Source organism: Vitis riparia, chromosome 8 (assembly GCF_004353265.1).
Source record: "Vitis riparia cultivar Riparia Gloire de Montpellier isolate 1030 chromosome 8, EGFV_Vit.rip_1.0, whole genome shotgun sequence".
NCBI classification, from domain to species: domain Eukaryota; kingdom Viridiplantae; phylum Streptophyta; class Magnoliopsida; order Vitales; family Vitaceae; genus Vitis; species Vitis riparia.
Genome location: NC_048438.1, coordinates 11,320,453 through 11,339,393, shown reverse-complemented (window position 1 = coordinate 11,339,393; position 18,941 = coordinate 11,320,453). Strand labels below are relative to the sequence as shown.

The 18,941-nt window shown below is 39.0% G+C and overlaps 4 protein-coding genes across 11 annotated transcripts in view; 2 read left to right on the top strand and 2 right to left on the bottom strand.

Annotated features, from left to right (window-relative positions):
• The first annotated feature begins 479 nt into the window (after nt 1-479).
• On the top strand, nt 480-4,752 carry LOC117919717 (splicing factor 3B subunit 1). Of its 2 annotated transcripts, none has more exons than XM_034836953.1 (2): nt 480-578; nt 678-4,752. In XM_034836953.1, exon 2 carries the CDS (start codon nt 705-707, stop codon nt 4,518-4,520), a length of 3,816 nt encoding a protein of 1,271 aa, XP_034692844.1. In that variant the 5' UTR covers nt 480-578; nt 678-704; the 3' UTR covers nt 4,521-4,752. The 2 variants fall into 2 exon arrangements, with proteins under 2 accessions (XP_034692844.1, XP_034692845.1); XM_034836954.1 differs by having other exon boundaries at nt 523-578; nt 688-4,752.
• A 2,481-nt stretch (nt 4,753-7,233) lies between these two features.
• On the bottom strand, nt 7,234-11,841 carry LOC117919625 (protein ROOT PRIMORDIUM DEFECTIVE 1). Of its 6 annotated transcripts, none has more exons than XM_034836830.1 (3): nt 9,859-11,840; nt 8,345-9,064; nt 7,234-7,952 (listed from the first exon to the last, which is right to left on the bottom strand). In XM_034836830.1, exon 1 carries the CDS (start codon nt 11,311-11,313, stop codon nt 9,988-9,990), a length of 1,326 nt encoding a protein of 441 aa, XP_034692721.1. In that variant the 5' UTR covers nt 11,314-11,840; the 3' UTR covers nt 7,234-7,952; nt 8,345-9,064; nt 9,859-9,987. The 6 variants fall into 6 exon arrangements, with proteins under 6 accessions (XP_034692721.1, XP_034692722.1, XP_034692718.1 ...); XM_034836827.1 differs by having other exon boundaries at nt 7,258-9,064; nt 9,859-11,348; nt 11,428-11,841; XM_034836829.1 differs by having other exon boundaries at nt 7,258-7,952; nt 8,038-9,064.
• A 136-nt stretch (nt 11,842-11,977) lies between these two features.
• Nucleotides 11,978-14,958, top strand: LOC117919626 (transcription factor IIIA). Its single transcript, XM_034836832.1, has 6 exons — nt 11,978-12,252; nt 12,694-12,828; nt 13,500-13,785; nt 13,919-14,154; nt 14,249-14,392; nt 14,520-14,958. The coding sequence occupies exons 1-6, from the start codon at nt 12,130-12,132 to the stop codon at nt 14,703-14,705; spliced, it is 1,110 nt and encodes a 369-aa protein (XP_034692723.1). The 5' UTR covers nt 11,978-12,129; the 3' UTR covers nt 14,706-14,958.
• Nucleotides 14,959-15,253: 295 nt separating this feature from the next.
• The window catches only part of LOC117919623 (exportin-7-like), an 83,859-nt gene continuing 80,171 nt past the window's right edge, over nt 15,254-18,941 (bottom strand). For both annotated transcript variants that reach the window (XM_034836823.1, XM_034836824.1), the window contains 2 exons: nt 16,815-16,853; nt 15,254-15,930 (listed from right to left, as the gene is read on the bottom strand). In XM_034836823.1, coding sequence (XP_034692714.1) covers nt 15,793-15,930; nt 16,815-16,853 — 177 coding nt within the window. In that variant the 3' untranslated portion in view covers nt 15,254-15,792. The remainder of the gene's footprint in view (nt 15,931-16,814; nt 16,854-18,941) is intronic.

The window sequence follows — 18,941 nt, the reverse complement described above, 5'->3', positions numbered from 1 at the left end:
AAAAATGCTAAAATAGTATTAAAAAAATTTAAAGTTAATTTTACTTACCTCCCCTCACATTTCGACTAAATATATTTAACCTTTATTAATTTAAAATTTCAATATTTTCTTATTTTAAGTTAAAAAAATATAAATAAAATTAATAAATATATATTTGATCAAATTTAAAATCAGTAATAATTAAATATATTTATCTTAAATATCAAAAGAGATAAATAAAATTAATATATGATGATGAAGAGTATAATTACATAATCTAAGATTTAGATAAAATGATTTCTATGGATATAAACATTAATTTTATTTTAATATATAAATTATAATAATTAAGAATATATTTGATAATGATTTTAAGATCATTTTTATTTTTTAAATATCACGCACTCCAAATATATTTACATTTAGATTTATTGGTCACGTGGCAAAGTCACGCGGCGAGTGAGAGTCCACCGCCGGTGGAGAAGGCTGATACTATAAAACCCTCATCACCCTTCAATTCTGCCAATTTTTTTCTCCCTATCGCGCGGCGAAGAGGAGGCAGGAAAGTGAAATAGATTCGTTCTCCACCTTTCAACAAGGTCAGTTTTCGAAATTGAAACCCTAGTTTTTGTTTCTTCAAGCTTTCTTCCATTTAGGAAACCCTAATTTTTAATATTCTCTATTGTCACATCGTTTAGAGTTGTTTAGGGTTTTAGACAACCAATATGGCGTCTATAGATCCGGAGATAGCGAGGACACAGGAAGAGAGGAAGAAGATGGAGCAACAGCTCTCGTCCCTCACATCCGTTAATTATGATCCTGAGCTCTACGGCGGGACCAATAAATTTGAAGACTACGTGAGTTCCATCCCTGTGAACGATGAGGAAGAGAATGTGGACGCCATGGATCCTGGATTGGGGAGGAGGCTGCCGTCTTATACTGCTCCGGCGTCTTTGCTGAAGGAGATGCCCAGAGGCGGTGTGGAGGAAGACGACATGGGCTTTAAGAAGCCGCAGAGAATTATCGATCGCGAGGATGATTATAGGAGGAGGAGGTTGAATCGGGTTATATCGCCGGACCGGCATGATGCCTTTGCGTCTGGGGATAAAACTCCCGATGTGTCGGTGAGGACGTATGCGGATGTGATGAGGGAGGAGGCGTTGAAGAGGGAGAAGGAGGAGACTTTGAAGGCGATTGCCAAGAAGAAGAAGGAGGAAGAGGAGGCGAAGGAGCAGGAGAAGGAAACTGGTGGTGGTGCTGTGCAGCAGCCGACGCAGAAGAGGAGGAACAGGTGGGACCAGTCGCAGGATGATGGAAGTGCCAAGAAGGCAAAGACAGGTTCGGATTGGGATTTGCCGGATTCAACTCCTGGGATTGGGAGGTGGGATGCGACTCCGACTCCGGGGAGGGTGGCTGATGCTACTCCCTCGATTTCTAGGAGGAATAGGTGGGATGAGACTCCAACACCTGGTCGGTTGGCTGATGCAGATGCGACCCCAGCTGCTGGTGGGGCGACCCCGGGTGCAACCCCCGCTGGGATGACTTGGGATGCCACTCCTAAGCTGGCAGGCCTTGCAACTCCCACTCCGAAGAGGCAGAGATCAAGGTGGGATGAGACTCCAGCAACTATGGGAAGTGCCACACCAATGGCTGGTGCTACACCTGCTGCTGCATACACGCCTGGTGTGACTCCTGTTGGTGGGGTTGAACTTGCCACGCCAACACCATCAGCAATTAATTTACGTGGTGCAATTACTCCGGAACAGTATAACTTGCTGAGGTGGGAGAAAGACATTGAAGAGAGGAATAGACCATTGACTGATGAAGAGCTTGATGCGATGTTTCCACAAGAGGGTTACAAGATTTTGGATCCACCACCATCCTATGTTCCTATTAGAACACCTGCAAGAAAGCTTCTTGCAACCCCAACTCCTTTGGGGACCCCATTGTATTCAATTCCAGAAGAGAATCGTGGGCAGCAATTTGATGTTCCAAAGGAAGCACCTGGTGGGTTGCCCTTCATGAAGCCAGAGGATTATCAGTATTTTGGGGCATTATTGAATGATGAAGATGAGGAAGAGTTGTCTCCTGAAGAACAGAAAGAGCGAAAGATCATGAAGCTTTTACTTAAGGTGAAGAATGGGACACCTCCACAGAGGAAGACAGCTTTGAGACAGCTCACTGATAAAGCTAGAGAGTTTGGTGCAGGACCTTTGTTCAACAGAATTTTGCCATTGCTCATGCAACCCACATTGGAAGATCAAGAGAGACACCTTCTGGTTAAGGTCATTGATAGGGTGCTTTATAAGTTGGATGAATTGGTTCGACCTTTCGTGCACAAGATACTTGTGGTGATTGAACCTCTTTTGATTGATGAAGATTACTATGCACGTGTGGAGGGTAGAGAAATTATATCCAATCTCAGCAAAGCGGCTGGATTGGCCACTATGATTGCTGCAATGCGTCCAGATATTGATAACATCGATGAATATGTGAGGAACACAACTGCCAGAGCTTTTAGTGTAGTTGCTTCTGCATTAGGGATTCCTGCTCTCTTGCCATTCCTGAAAGCTGTGTGTCAGAGTAAGAAATCATGGCAAGCTCGGCACACTGGAATCAAAATCGTGCAGCAGATTGCTATTTTAATTGGTTGTGCTGTTCTTCCACACCTGAGGTCTCTTGTCGAAATCATTGAGCATGGGCTCAATGATGAGAATCAAAAGGTGAGAACTATTACTGCTCTGTCATTGGCTGCTCTAGCTGAGGCTGCTGCCCCATATGGTATTGAGAGCTTTGATTCAGTCTTGAAGCCATTGTGGAAGGGTATCAGGTCACACCGAGGGAAGGTGTTGGCTGCATTCTTGAAAGCAATTGGTTTTATCATTCCCCTCATGGATGCAATATATGCCAGTTACTATACCAAGGAAGTGGTGTTTATCTTGATTCGTGAATTCCAGTCACCTGATGAAGAAATGAAGAAAATTGTGCTGAAAGTGGTGAAGCAGTGTGTGAGTACAGAAGGGGTAGAGGCTGACTATATCCGAAATGATATTCTTCCTGAGTTCTTCAGAAATTTCTGGGTGAGAAGGATGGCATTGGATAGGAGAAATTATAGGCAGCTTGTGGACACAACTGTAGAAATTGCAAACAAGGTTGGGGTTGCTGACATAGTAGGAAGAATAGTTGAGGATCTTAAAGATGAGAGTGAACCATATAGGAGAATGGTTATGGAAACTATTGAGAAGGTGGTTGCTAACTTGGGTGCATCGGACATTGATGCTCGCTTAGAAGAGCTTCTGATTGATGGAATTCTATATGCCTTCCAAGAGCAGACCAGCGATGATGCCAATGTGATGCTTAATGGGTTTGGTGCAGTTGTCAATGCCCTTGGGCAAAGAGTGAAACCCTATCTTCCTCAGATTTGTGGGACCATAAAATGGCGACTCAATAACAAGAGTGCAAAAGTGAGACAGCAAGCGGCAGATCTTATTTCAAGGATTGCTGTTGTCATGAAGCAGTGCCACGAGGAACAATTAATGGGTCATCTTGGGGTTGTATTGTATGAGTACTTGGGAGAAGAGTACCCAGAAGTTCTGGGATCAATACTGGGAGCTCTCAAGGCAATTGTCAATGTCATTGGTATGACAAAAATGACTCCTCCAATAAAGGATTTGCTTCCTCGATTAACCCCCATATTGAAGAACAGGCATGAGAAAGTCCAGGAGAACTGTATTGACCTTGTTGGTCGAATTGCTGATCGTGGGGCTGAGTTTGTCCCTGCAAGGGAGTGGATGAGGATTTGTTTTGAACTTCTTGAGATGCTTAAAGCCCACAAGAAGGGTATTCGGCGAGCTACTGTGAATACTTTTGGGTACATTGCCAAGGCCATTGGGCCACAGGATGTCTTGGCAACCTTGTTGAACAATCTGAAGGTCCAGGAGCGTCAAAATCGTGTTTGCACAACTGTTGCTATTGCAATAGTTGCAGAAACCTGTTCTCCTTTTACAGTTCTGCCTGCCCTGATGAATGAGTATCGTGTTCCAGAGCTTAATGTGCAGAATGGTGTTTTGAAATCCCTCTCTTTTCTATTCGAGTACATTGGTGAAATGGGAAAAGACTATATCTATGCGGTGACTCCATTACTTGAGGATGCCCTTATGGACAGAGATCTGGTTCACAGGCAGACTGCAGCTTCTGCTGTCAAGCATATGGCCTTGGGGGTTGCTGGGTTAGGTTGCGAGGATGCTTTAGTCCACTTGATGAATTATGTATGGCCAAACATTTTTGAGACTTCGCCCCATGTCATAAATGCTGTTATGGAAGCCATTGAAGGGATGAGGGTAGCCTTGGGTGCTGCTGTTGTACTAAACTACTGTCTACAGGGGCTGTTCCATCCTGCGAGGAAAGTTAGGGAAGTGTACTGGAAGATTTATAATTCCTTGTATATTGGAGCTCAAGATGCACTTGTGGCAGCCTATCCTTTGCTGGATGATGAACAGAACAACATATATAGTAGGCCTGAACTGGTGATGTTCATATAAGGTGCTGTTTGTGGTTGAAGAAGCAGTTGGAGGCAGATCCAAAAAAGACATGCTTGACGTCTTTACTTTTTCCTGCTATAGTTTGTTTGTCTATTGAAGTGGATCCTCTTAATCTTCCTAGATATTTTTGTTTAGTCTGTTTAGTATGGTAGCATATTCTTCTGCTTTGAAAAGACTAATGTTTACTGAAATTTCTAGCCTATTATATCCACGTCCCATTCAAGTTTAATTATCTGTCTTTTAACATACATGTTTTCATAGTTTTCTCCAGGAGGTTTCTCTTGTGAGCTAAATTCAGTATTAAGTGCAACCACCTCAGCTCAAACAAGAAAATAACTGGTTGCTAACTTCTGAAAAGCGTTTCTCCTGAACCAAATATGAGATGCATGGTATTTACTACTTCAATCCTTAAAAGCTAAGTTTGTCATTTGATATTTTATAGATCTTACCTTTTGTATAACAATACAAAAATGGAATGAAAAGATGTTTAAATATTGGAACAGGATTTGTTGTATGCGGTATCAGAAGGGAACATGCGGAGATAATCCAATCCAGTCTGAGGTGGAAGAAACATTTGACTAGCATTAATATCTTATATTTTGCATTTGTTTTGAAGCAGCAAACCCGAAGTTTCAATTAATTTTTTTTTTTTTTTAATGTTTTGGTTTTTATGTTGATATAAATATTTCCAGTTTCTCTAGATATTAAAAACCCTCCTAATGATTGTTTTATTTGAGGACACTGGTGGCTGATGGAAGTTCAGAAGATCAGTACCGAGCTTGATACTTATCCATTAAGAGGTATCTTTATTTTGTTTCATAAAATAACTCTGTACCTCTGTTACCAAACTTCCACATGAGATAGAACCTATGTTACATGTGTTCAGGCACAGGTGTCAAGTGGGGGTGTGTATATAGATGTCTCATCCTTCCCAGCTCAAATTTAGGATACAGTCATTGCTTTAATAGATGTCAACCGGAAGGTTTCTTTCTGAACTAAATTCCAAGATAGAAAGATCAAATGCACCGAAAAGCCTCAACAAGCAAATGGAGCCTTATGCAAGAGAATAACTGGGTTATACTTTTGTAAGAGGTGTTTGCCATTAATCCCAAATATAAGCTATTTGTTCTTCTGTAGAGGATGCTAGCTATTTGTTGCCCTCTATCATGCTTAACAACTACAATCATGGGGCAGATCATGTTTATATTCATATAACATGATCTCCTTTCTATCTATTCTGGAATCTGGGAACTGTTCTCTTCAACAAAAAATTCAAGCCTTGGGTAAGTTGACATGCATAGAGATGGTGTATGCCGACCGGCTGGAGGATAATTTGACTCATTCTGCTGCTGTTTTATAATTTGTGCTTCTTTTGAAGCAATATCTTGAATACTCAATTCTTTTTTATCTCTGGGTTTTATGTTGATAGAAATGTTCTCTGGTCTCTCTAAATACTGAAAATTCTGAGTTTGTTTTTCATATGAAGACTGGCAACCTAAGTAGTGGGATTGACGACCTTGATATGTATCAGTGAAGAGGTATATTTATTCAATTTTATGTTAAAATAGGTGACCCCTGTGCATGTTAAAAATAGATTGTCTTCTACAGAGAATGAGATATGTATAAGCTTGACAATCTGAGATGGCATTATCGATATAGTGGGTAAAACCACCATGGTTTTTTTTGCAGATCACATGTTTGAAAGCTCAAAATTTTGGGTTAGGTCGTTCTTTTACCGTTCTTTTTCTTTCTTTTTTTTCCCAGAGAGGAGTCCTCTTTAGTAACTGTGGATCAGTTTCAGTCTGAGTGACTGCAGAATGGCCAAAGTGTTACTTGTGCAACAAAAGGAAGGACGACAGGGGACTTTTGAAGGGTGGAAAGGCTAACCTGCTGTCCTTGGTCGTTTAGACCAGGATTTCACTCTCATATATAGTTCATCAAAGTAGTCTGGGTTGCTCTGTTGGTTGGGAACTAGTTTTTGTTTTCTTCCCTGTACGTTCTGTTCAATTGTTGGAGCAGTCTGAATGTCTTTTAGTAATGAAGTGGTTGAACAGGTGTATTTTGTGGATGATAAGTATATGGTAGAGAGTAAAATTTGATGGGATGGTATTAGTTTTTGTGCTTGGTTTACACGTTTCTAGACAGGCATTAGAGGGAGGTGAGGCCGGTGAGTCTAAGAATTGTGACAAGGAAACTGAAATCTTATCTGACCTTGCCCTCCAAATTTAAAATTTGAAGAGTTTGAATCATCTAGAGCTCATTGCGTGTGTTTGAGGTGCCTCTTTATGTTACAATACAAAGGCAATCACAAGTAGTTTTCTTTCTTCTTCTTCTTATTATTATTTCCTATTAAGTGCCTTAGGTTATATGTTTGGCTTCCAAAAGTACGAGGAAAAACACAAAAGGAAAGAAAATGAAAAATAACTTTAAAGTTAATAAATTATTTTTAAATTCATCTTAATTATTAGATTTTTCTATGTAAAAATCAAATATTAAAATACATAAGTTATACGGATTGATTTTTTTTTTTCATAATAAAATAAAACATGAGAATTGTTTTAGAACCAAGCATAGTCCTAGTCTTAGCGTCGCTATTCTTTGATGACCAAACCACATTCTTTCTCACCAGATTCAAATTCCAGAGTCAGGCTTCCTTTTCAGGAATTTACCATTTAAAATGGAGGATAACGTGGGTGAAAAACCAGAGAAAAAATGGAGAGAAACTGAAGCCCATTGGTGTAACATGTTCAAAACTTGACTGGCTTGAATAAATACTGGGCATTATTTAGCAATGGCAATGCTCAAGTCATCTCTTTCATTTTCTCCAACTTATTGGAGTTAAGTATAATGACACCTGGAAGTTAAATTTTTAGTTCACTGACTTGGTGTTATAACGCCCTTCCTCAGCAAGGTTAATTTAGCTTTAGCTGTGCACTTACTCTTCCGTGCCACTCCCACTGCCACAGTTACCGTGCTTCTCAAAATCTACATTAACTGCAAGCAATTACGGTCCCCCAACTCCGGTGGCTTTATGCCTATGAAAGGTCTGATGAGCTGAAGAAGAACAGCCTCCACAAGCTGATGAAGCTCCGCATAGAGGACAAAAAACTTCAAATATTATGTGATTTTGATATAGAATTTGAGCAGAATATCTTCTCCACTATAAATTCCATAACCCACGTTGCTCAATAATCTGAGCCTAAAAACTAGCCTGTGTTAAAGTTCTGATAGTGGAATTAGACCACACTCGGTGCTGAGATTTGGTCAGCAAAAGTCTGGTCTTCCAAGATTGAAGAGGGCTGATCATCGTTCAATCACAGGATTCTGAGATCAAGCACATCCAGCTCCCTGTACAAACCCCCTCCTGCAGGCTTGAGATTGATTCTCAGGGGAGTATAGGGCATTCTTGTGGTGTGCCTAGGCCTTCTGACACTGAAGAAATAAAAAATGTGGAAATCTCAATATTCATGTGATACTAGCAAATATAAAGCATTTTAAATCTACAGTGAACATCAACATCTGAATCACAATGCTTCTTGCTTCTAAGCTTTGGATGATATTTTAAATCTCGTATGTTGTCCCCAGTTCATATATATCCACAAGTAAAAACAGCCATCCTCAACACATCAGCAATCTCAGACATTATTCTTGAGGTTAGTGTTAAATCTCACTGATCCCTTGATTGCCTCACTTGGGATTGTGACACATTTGAACTGCAAATATGAAGTCAATTTTAACAATTATGATGTCAAGAATGTTACATATGTGATTTGAAAATCAGTTAAAACAACGAGTGAAGCAACAAGGGTATAAAAATCCTTTACTGGCAAGTATCAAGCTCAGTATTGGTCTGCTAAGACTCCACTGGTTGCCAGAGTCCTCAAATAGAACAAGCTCAGAGAGGGTCTTTAACATCCAGAGAAACCAGAAGAAGTTTACATCAACATGAAAACCAAAAGGCATCTGAAAAAAAGAAAAAAAAAGGAAAAAACCAAGAGACAGGCAAAAAAAGTTGAGTTGTTTACTGCTTTACAAGAAATACAAATAGAAAGCATAATGCTCTACTAAAATATTTTTTCCACTTTAGAATGAGTTGAATTACTTATCCCCTGCTCTATAAGTTAACTTTCTTTCCTTTTTTCCTACTAAATGAAGGGAAGTAAAAGTGAACTATCTCTCTAGACATGGTGGATGATGCCCACTAGAACTACTCTGCTATTTCCTAGACAATAAGTGCAGCAAGTCTCCCTCCTCCCAGCAATAACCACCACCCTACCCTACCCCCTTCTCTAGTTCATTTTTTATTCCTTTGTCATCTTAATAACAGAGAAACACAATCGGGTTAAGTGAATGATCACAGTAAATACTCAGCTTAGGCCGTTTGCACACGTGTTTGATGTCAGCTTTGTACACATGATGACATCATCATCCACCAGTGGGTGGATCTCATCAATGACATCTTCCAGATGTAATTTCCTGAAGGGTCCCGTTCAGTATCATCTCATTTAGCACCAAAAAAGGATAAAAACATCAGCCAGTAGGTCCTGGAAAGTATATCAAATAAATTAAAATTCAGTTACACTGAATGAGTTTTGACCATTTTACTTGCAAACTTACATGACTAAAATGTTCTTTTTTTCTTTTTAACTATTATTTGTTTTTTATTTGATAGGCAAATTAATGATTATAAAGGCAGAAATCGATAAAAACAGGGAATACAACTCATGCACACATAACATACAATACAAGGCTCACCCACAACATACAATACGATGCTCACCCACAAGGAAAGGATTCATAACTTTTTTCCTTCAGCCTACATTTGAAGTAAATTAGAGACCCCATTAGGACTGGCTCCTAAAAAATACATACTATCTAATGGGGCTTGGAATTTACATGATGAAAATATAGAGATTCACACTAACTAACAACACCAAGTTTCCTACACGTTTCACTACTCCCGTGCATACTTTCCATTCAAAATCAAGCTTAATATGTTTCACTAAGTTAAAATGCACCCAAACAAAAAAGAAAAAAGAAAAAGAAAAATGAAATTTATGCATTCCATTTGAGGGCATTCCATGCTTCTTCATTACAACCTAAGTCAGTTCATTAAGATTGAGCACCAGAAAATGAAATATTGGTGTAGTGTCAGTAATACAAACATTCTGAACTATCATACTAAATATTCAACCATCATGATGATAGTTTATGTACTCTTCATGAAAAGACGGCAAGTTAAAAGCTTAAGAACCAAAGAAAATCATGCATAAATGGACCATGCACAATGAGAAACAGCACTCCTTAGGTATAGAAAAATTGCCTGTATCAAGCTTACCTCATTCTTACTTGTTCCAACTGACCCGACTCTGGAGGTAACCTTCTGGATGTTCATGCAGGATAGGACCTCATACTAGACAAAGTCATTGAAGAGAAGAAACAAGAAGACGTGGATATATCTTAAGTCTCATCCTTCAAATTTGTGTTCATTTCTACTGATTTTATTCTCAGAGTAGTCACTGAGTTCTTCAACAGATGAATCACTAATCTCACAGAGATTATCATCAAAGTTGTCCAGAATTGGAATGACCCAGTCTCCATCTCTTGGAACTCCCACATCCTCATCACCTACCACATTGTCACTCTCCTCCTTGCTCTCAATGTGAAGCTCTCTACTATGTCTCCGTCCTAACAAAAGAAGGTCCAGCATTTTCCTCCTAACTACATAAACTGGGTTTGGTTCAGTCAAGCACCCTCTCCTATAAGCTTCTCTGAGAAAAACCATTTGCGTGTTTCCTCTGGTAGATATATAGAAAATCCCGGGATGCTTCAGAAGGAGTTCACGCACATTTACTTCCATGCAAAAGTCCCTCCGGAAGTGAGACAATCGTTCAACCTCAACCATCTTCTCTGTAGTTAAGCTCAGAAGCTCATGAAGAATCCCAACTGCCCGCTTCTCAAACCGCTCAATCCCTCCACAAGTCCGAACCCGAACAACTTCCTTCCTCTCATAGGGCTTCAGATACTGAAGCCTTTGCCAGTTCTTTAATTTCTCCCTAAACCCACTCTCAATCTTAAACCCAGTTGGGAGATTTATCGGAAATGCATATTTGGTCTCAAATTCACTCAACCATTTCTCTCTATACTCTCTCTCCCTCCAAATCTCAACCTGGGCAACCCCCAAATCCTCATCTCTGCGCACCAACTCCACGGTCTCTAAATCTACTAGCTTGAAATCATCATAATACTTGGCGAGAATAGAATCCCTAAAGCTTTCAGGCAAACCTAGTTCCCTTCTAATCAACCATAAAGCATGAACACGAAGAGTACCACTCACTGACATCATCAGAAGCTTCTTCAGCCGCCTCACCGCCTCCAATTCGCATTCCTTAACAGCAGCCTCTTCCTGCAACATCAAATCCTCCATCCGCCTGGAAACCCTACAGCACTGGTTCCTCTTCACCGGATGCGTGAAAACCTCAAAGATATGAGGGTATTTCCGAAGTAACTGACCCATGTCCACGTTGAGTCCCACAATGTTCTTCCACCGAGACATGATCTGCACGGACACATGTGGGCCTCTTCGTTTGGAGATGAGGTGTTGGAGCTGGAGCACAGTGGCGAGTCTCTTGAGGTTGGCTGTGAGCTTGTCGAGTTGGGAGTCTCTGGTTCTGTTCTCCAAGCGAGTCTGCGCTGTATCTGCTGGCTTCTTCCATCTTCTCTGTATGGCTGAGTTGAATGGCCCAAATGGGAATGGCTGTGACGTTGGAGCCTTCATTTGCAGAGCCCTCATTTTTCTGAGGATTTGGGTATATGGGCTTTGAATTTCTTCAAAACAGATCGAAAAGTGAAATTATTTTGAAAATATAGTAATTTTAGGGTTCACGTATGCTGTACAAATACATACAAGTAAATTCAAAGTCAGAAAGGGCATTGGCTAAACGTTCTTCAAGGCGGGCGATAAGACGTTTCGCCTCCTCCCCTGCCCACGGCGCTCTCTCACTTGTGGTCAGTGAACCCGTGTTTTGAAGATGATGGGTCAATCCATCGAAGCATCCGAGTCGTATCCTCGTCGGCCAAGCCCGTCACGATACCGATATCCGAATTCAGATTACTTGGCGGTCTCAGGCGAGAATCAGAGAAGAAATGCCACATCTATGGTTCTCCAGCGCCGTCTGTTTTTGAAGACATCATATAGAGCAAAGACCGGGGATTTAGAAATGGAACGGTGGATTTGTTTTACTTCACTCAGTTGCAGAGAATCCAATGAGAAATGGGTTTTAAGGGACAAGAGAAGGAACGGAAAACGGGTGAGGAAGAAACGGATAGCGGGTAACGGGTAACGGGTTTTGGGCTATTGGGTCACGGGTTTTGGGCTATTGGGTATTTCATATTTGCTAAATGGAAATAACGGGAATGTGATGATGATCGATGGATATGGATATTATCTTAATTCAAATAAAAGTAGTTCTCAATTTACGGTTCTACCCCTGGAAACCCTAGAAGACGTCCAACCCCGCTGCGCCGCTCCTCTTATACATGCTTCTATCTCTCTTATCTCTCACAAAATCCCGCGAAAATTTTCTGTCTTGCTGGGAAATCCCAGAAAATGGGGGAAAGAGGAGAAAAAGAGCCGATATTCAGGGACGTAAGGCGTTACTTCTGTGATTACTGTGGACTTTGCAGGTCCAAGAAGGCTCTTATTAGGGCACACATGCTCTCCCATCACAAGGTTTATCTCTTTTTCTCAACTATATTTTTAGGGTGAAGACTCGGATATGGTTATGGAGATTTTGATAAAAGAAGAAAAAAGAGTTAAATTTTGAATATTTTCTGTTATTTTGATGTCTAAAGCATGTTTGGATGGATCAATGGCTTCCTCGATTAGTGTTTGGTTTAAATGATTAATGTGTAGTTCCCTTTTTCCCACAATTGTCTTAGGAGCCAAACAGATCTAAACTATTTTCACAAATATAGGGTCTAAATTTCACGACGGAGAGATGTATTCTTTTGCCTGAATGTTTGCTGTATTTCCTAAAGTTGATAATGAATATCAAAACTGCTTGCTTCTGCAAAAAATTTAGCGGAAAGTTTAAATTTGTGGCAAAAATTTGCCCCGGAAGTTGATCTGCAAGAGATCTGGATTCACCTTTAATTTCTTAACACCGTTTAGGAGGAGATGGAAGGGCAAAAAGTTCATAACAATGAGGAAAAGGAGGGAGAGAAGTCCAATGCGTGTGGAGAATGTGGTGCAAGTTTCAAAAAACCAGCTTACTTGAAGCAACACATGCAAAGTCATTCTCTTGAGGTATTTGTTTGTTACTCTCAATCATCAATGTTCTTTTTTCTTCATTTTCCTTTGTATATGTTTCGGAATTTGCTACTGATGCCTGTGTAGTTGGATTCTATGAGGGAATTATATATGTTGGTCCCTCAGCCAAGATATCCCTCTTTTGTATAAAGAACCAAGAAAAAAGAAAATAAGTACTCCTTGTTTGTGAGTTGCACCCTTTTTGGAACTCTTTTTATAACTGTATGTTGTAACTGGTTCAACCGCTAATTCATCATGGTTGTTCCTTATGGCTGATGGGTGTAGCATGCAATGCAAGTTTTGCATTCGATATCTGCCGCACATTACTAATTTTCTTTCAGTATTTGCATCAAACTGAAGTAAAATAATCTTGCAGGCTCTAAATTTTTTGGGTGATGAGATACCCATGGATGTTATAGTGTGAAGCATTGGATCCCACAGAAAGAACTCCAAAATGCGCGAGGCTGCATTTTCTACCTTGAATGGACTAGTATCAGGTGGGGGACCTCCTGAGAAGCTCCATCAAGCGGCCTCAATCACGCACTACTTGTTTTGAGGTTTGCAAACCCTGTTCGGTTATTTATCAAAATTAAGATTAGGTTTCTTTGAAATTCTAAATTATATACTTTGTATACATATATTAAAAAAAAATTGCTATTTTGTTTCAGAGGCCATTTACTTGTCCAGTAGATGACTGCCAGTCTAGCTATAGAAGAAAAGACCACTTGACCCGCCACCTTCTTCAGCACCAAGGGAAACTCTTCACATGCCCTGTTGAGAATTGCAAACGTAGATTTGCTTTCCAAGGCAACATGAAAAGGCACATTAAGGAATTTCATGATGAGGAGTCTCCCCCTAATGATGTTGGTTCCAAACAATATGTATGCCCTGAACTTGGGTGTGGAAAGGTGTTCAAATTTGCTTCAAAGTTGCAGAAGCATGAGGATTCTCATGGCAAGTTTCTTTTATCTATCAATTTCCTTTTAGTCTGAGTTGCATTTTTCTTTAAAATTTCGAGACATATCTGCCCCGTGGAATTTTATCAATTTCTGTTTGCTAACTCTTATGAATGCTCTTCCCATTGCAGCTAAGCTGGACTCAGTGGAGGCAGTCTGTTTAGAACCAGGATGTTTGAAACACTTCACTAATGAACAATGCCTCAAGGCTCATCTCCAATCCTGCCACCAACACATTATCTGTGAGATATGTGGCACCAAGCAGCTGAAGAAGAACATCAAGAGGCACCTCAGGACACATGAGTCAGTATGTTCCTCTGAGAGAGTCAAATGTCACTTTAAGGGTTGTCTTCACACGTTTTCAACTGTAAGATTCAGGCGGTGTTGCAATAGATTTGTTTTTTACTTCATTTTTTTTAATAACTTTTAATGACATTTTTTGTTTGAATTTATATCATTAGAAATCAAATCTTGATCAACATGTGAAGGCTGTGCATCTTAAGCTCAGACCATTTGTCTGTGGTATTCCGGGTTGTGGCATGAGATTCCCATTCAAGCATGTGAGAGATAACCACGAGAAAACTGGATGCCACGTTTATACCCATGTAAGTTTTGTTTTACCTTCTTTCTAATTCACTGTAGAGAAAGAATTTGTGCTTCTATTTGGTGAAGCTCTTTAAAGTTTAAACCACCGTGGGAAAAACAAGTGATTTCTTAATTACATTGGTTCAGGGGGATTTTGAGGAGTTGGATGAGCAATTCAGGCTGAGGCCAAGGGGTGGCAGGAAGAGGAAGTCCCCACCTATAGAAGCACTGCTGCGGAAGAGGGTGACTCCACCAAGTCAATCAGATTCTATTTTGTGTCAAGGGCCTGAGTACCTTTCTTGGCTACTCTCAGATGCTGAGGATCAGCAGTGAGAGAGATTCACACAATTACCTTTACCGGTTTAGTATGTTAGGTTATAGAAGTGAAGCAAAAGAAATGTATGCAATCCTCTTATAAGCCATTGTTTATATTCACATTTTGGTCAGTCAGTTCATGTTCGATTAACATAGATATCTGAGGGACACTCCTACCACGAGATGCTTGGGACCCAAATTTTGTCATTATGTAAATTGTTAGAATGGTAGAAACAAGAAAGCGGATAATGGTGATACGCTTAAACAAAAACATTACCCGGTGTCTATTCCCCAAACTAAATATTCGAAGTAAATGCCCTCTAAAGTAAGGCTGGGACATTGTAGCTCATGGTTAACATTTGGGAACAGGCTGCTTATAGTCCGTATAGCTCACTGAAAAAATGCCTTGTATAAGCGGTTTCCAGCAAGCTGAGAAAATCTGACTTGATCAGATTTGTTATTATAGTAATTGAATTGAGCCCTGAAGCTTATAGTTTGCCACTATTGGGCAATAATGTTTTGAAACCTAAAAAGGCTAAAAGACCTTCTGACTTCTATCCAGCTGATAGTTGTAAAGTTTTAAGTGTTCTTTTTGGGATTAAAACTTTCAAGAGATCAGAGAATGTACCCTACAATAATCCAGCAAGAACATGAACTCAGCGGAGGAAAAATATGCATATATTACCTAATTTAGCAAATTAAGTTTCCACCACCTATCTTTGTAAAAAAGAAAATTACAAATCATAATTTTTCTTTTTTCTTTTTCTTTTCTCCTAAAAAAGAATGGAAAAAAAAAAAAAAAACTACAATCTTCTAATCCCACCTTGGTGAACCCATACAAGCCTAGCAGTCACTCCGTATTTTCTATCTTTTCCTCCAGTTCCCCAGTATGATTTATGATAACCCAAGAAAACTACACATAAATCACTTCCTGTACAAAGAAATCAAGGAATTTGCAACACATTTTCACAACATAGGAAATTGGTTTCCTGTTCTGCCCCTCCCTTTTTTCAGTTTTGTTTTTGGCTCAGAGATTAAGGGGACAAACAAATGAATTCCTTCTACTGGCATAAAATTGTTGCTGCTGCGTGAAGGGTGTCACAATTTATTTGTTGCGGAATTCGTTCTTGAATCTGGTCAGATTCTGGGTGAACTTGTCCCTGTTTTTTGAGTCCAAACTTTGATTTATGTCCGTCATAAGTTTGTCAAAGCACATGGAAAGAAGTTGCCTTTGATCTACAGGCTGCATAGTGAGAAACAAAATGAGGGTCATCACTACAAACATTGACATGTTTTCAAATATTTAATCAGATGATTACTTAACGCTTAAAAAATTAATCAGGCTCCAAGAGAAATTCTCAAATTCATACTTAGAACTTCTTAAAAGAGGCAAAAAGGAGGAAATTTCTGAAAGAGTGATCGTGGTCAAGTTCAAGACTGCATATGATTGAGCTAACTTGTGGATTGCTTTAGAAGTAGAAAAGTTAAAAGTACCATCTTTATACTTTCCTAGTTCTCTAAGGCTATTTTTGGTTCCCAGAAAATACTAAGGAAAAAAAAAAATGGTTTACTTATATTTAGTTTCACTATAAAAAAATACAAAAGAAAATAAAATATAATTAAAATTGGTTAGAAATTTATGGATTTTAAAATTATTTAATTTTGAATTAATGGAGAGAAATAAGTAAAATGAGTTTAAAGAAGCATATAAAAATAATTTATTGAATTTAAACCTATTTTTTTATTTTATTTTCCTTCACTTTTTTTTTTCCTTCTACTTATCCTCTCTATTTTCTTTCCTTTGTATTTTCTCTCAAATTTTATGGGAACCAAACATGGCTAAAAATCCACTTTTATCTCAAGCGGGCTCAGCTCAACTCCATGACACTGTTTGGTAATGCAATACTTGCAGATCTAATTAGAAAATGGGCTAAACTCTTTTCTGTTTACCATCTCCATAATATTATTCATAATGCTCAAAGATTTCTTGCTCAGTTTTCACTTATTATATTGACTAATATGTTTGAAACAAAGATTTTGGGTTTAGACTTATGTTAAGCACATTAATTTAGAATATTTTAATCCAAAGTTTATGCATAATGATCAAGCATAGAGCATTAAACTTACTTGTGAAGCCAAAATTTGAGCCTTCAAATTTGTGGACATCTGCAAGATAATCAAGGCAAATACAAGTTTGTAAACAGTTTAAATACTGAATATAAGTTCTAAATACTCTAAATATTGTGTGATTTGCCTGGTGTTTTGATATAGCATTTGAGCAGGCTAATTCACTACATGCTGAGGCTATCTCATGTCAAGGCCATCTCATGCTTCATTAATGCATTTGAGCATGCTTAAAAATTTCAATTATATTTCAAATTTTCGCTAAATATATTTTATTAGCAGAAGAAAAGTGCGGGGAATGACCAAAGTCAACAAAAAGAAGCAAAAAAGAAACAAAAGACAAACTAAATACCACAAACAAGCTGACAAGATAGCAAAGAAGGCCTACCAACCAACAAGCAACCCATAAGTGATCACCGAAGACCACAACCAAACTCATTCGGGAAAACAATCCCCTGCAAACTCAACCAGTGAGGAAGCGCCCTTTTAGCCAAGGCATCAGCTTCCTGGTTTGTTGATATGGGACTCCACACAAAGCAACAAGCTAAGTTTTTGGACAAGTTGACAATCCTTAAAAAGGAATATACCAGACAAGGAAACAATCCGGGTCATATATTTTTCATACTTCCAAGGCCTTCTCCTCCCCTTGGCGGCTCATGAAATGATAATAGCAGAATCTCTCCAGTATAAATTCCCTAACCCACATGGCTTCACTTGGCATTCTTTCGCATTAGTGCACTGGTGTATATGTGCTTAAATACTGTCTTTGATATTAACTCGTGTGTTGTGCTTTATTAGACATCATGCATCTTAGCTACTGATCTCTCTAGTTCTTGGTCTTATTTATAAAGAACTGAGGGTAGAAAACTCAAACAATGTGTTCCAGTTTCTTCTCCATTTGTTCCCAAGTCTGGTTTTCTTTTGGTTTTTATATTGCATGATTATTTGGGGTTTTGTAGTGTTTTCTGGACACTGTAAATACAATTTTTTTGGTACTTATACTGGACACTGACAATTTTTTATTTGGTTCTTATATCGGATATTGACAATTTTTTTTTTTTGGTTCTTATATTGGATATTGTGTATGTTCACTCTGCTTTGTTATTTATTTCCCATAATATTCCTCATCTTGATCTTCTGTTGACTGAATTAAGGGTCAATCACCTGAGCCTAAAAACTAGCATGGGATAAAGGCCCCAAAGGATGATAGAGGAATTAGACTCCAATCAATGCTGAAACTTGGTCAGCAAAACTCCAATGGAGCTTAGTCTAGCTCTGGTCCTTCAAGATTGCCTAGGGCTGATCATCATTCAATCATAGATTTTGAGATCAAGCACATCCAGCTCCCTAGACAAACCCCTCCTCCAGGCTTGAGATTAATTCTTAGGGAGTATAGGGCCTTCTTGTGGTGTGTCTAGGCCTTCTGGCTGAAAGAAATAAAAAAGTGGAATTCTAAATATTCCTGTGACACTAGCAAATTAGAAAGCATTTTGGATCCACAGAGAACATCAACATCTGAATCAGTGTTCTTGCTTCTAAGCTTTAGATGATATTTTCTGAATCCACTCTATCCAATCAAACCTCTCAACAGTTGTCCCAAGATGAATCCAATTTGGTTTTGGAACATTCTTGAACGTTTGATAGTATGTCCCCAGTTCATATATATATATATCCCCACAGGTAAAAACAACCATCCTCAAGACATCAGCAATCTTAGACAGTATTCTTGAGGTTAGTGTTAAATCTCACTGACTCCATGATTGCCTCACTTGGGATAGCGAAACACATTGAACTCCTTTTCAATTTTCAGTTACTCCTTTTGTCTAGTTCCCATCATTTCAAGCAAATAATAAGTCAATTTCAACAATTATGATGTAGAATGTTATACATGCAATTTGAAAATCAATAAAACAAAGAATGAAGCAACAAGGGTACAAATGGCACTAAGGAAAATCAAGTATGTGCTTTTATGTAACTCATTCTGCTCTGATAGGGATGTAAGAGATATTTCTGGAAAATTTCCAGCTAAGATGGCAAGTTGAGTAGACGGTTCTTAATAAGCAGAACATTAGAACTGGGAGCAGAATAGTCTTGTGTTAGGGATATTGTGGAGCACTTCCTTACAAGTTT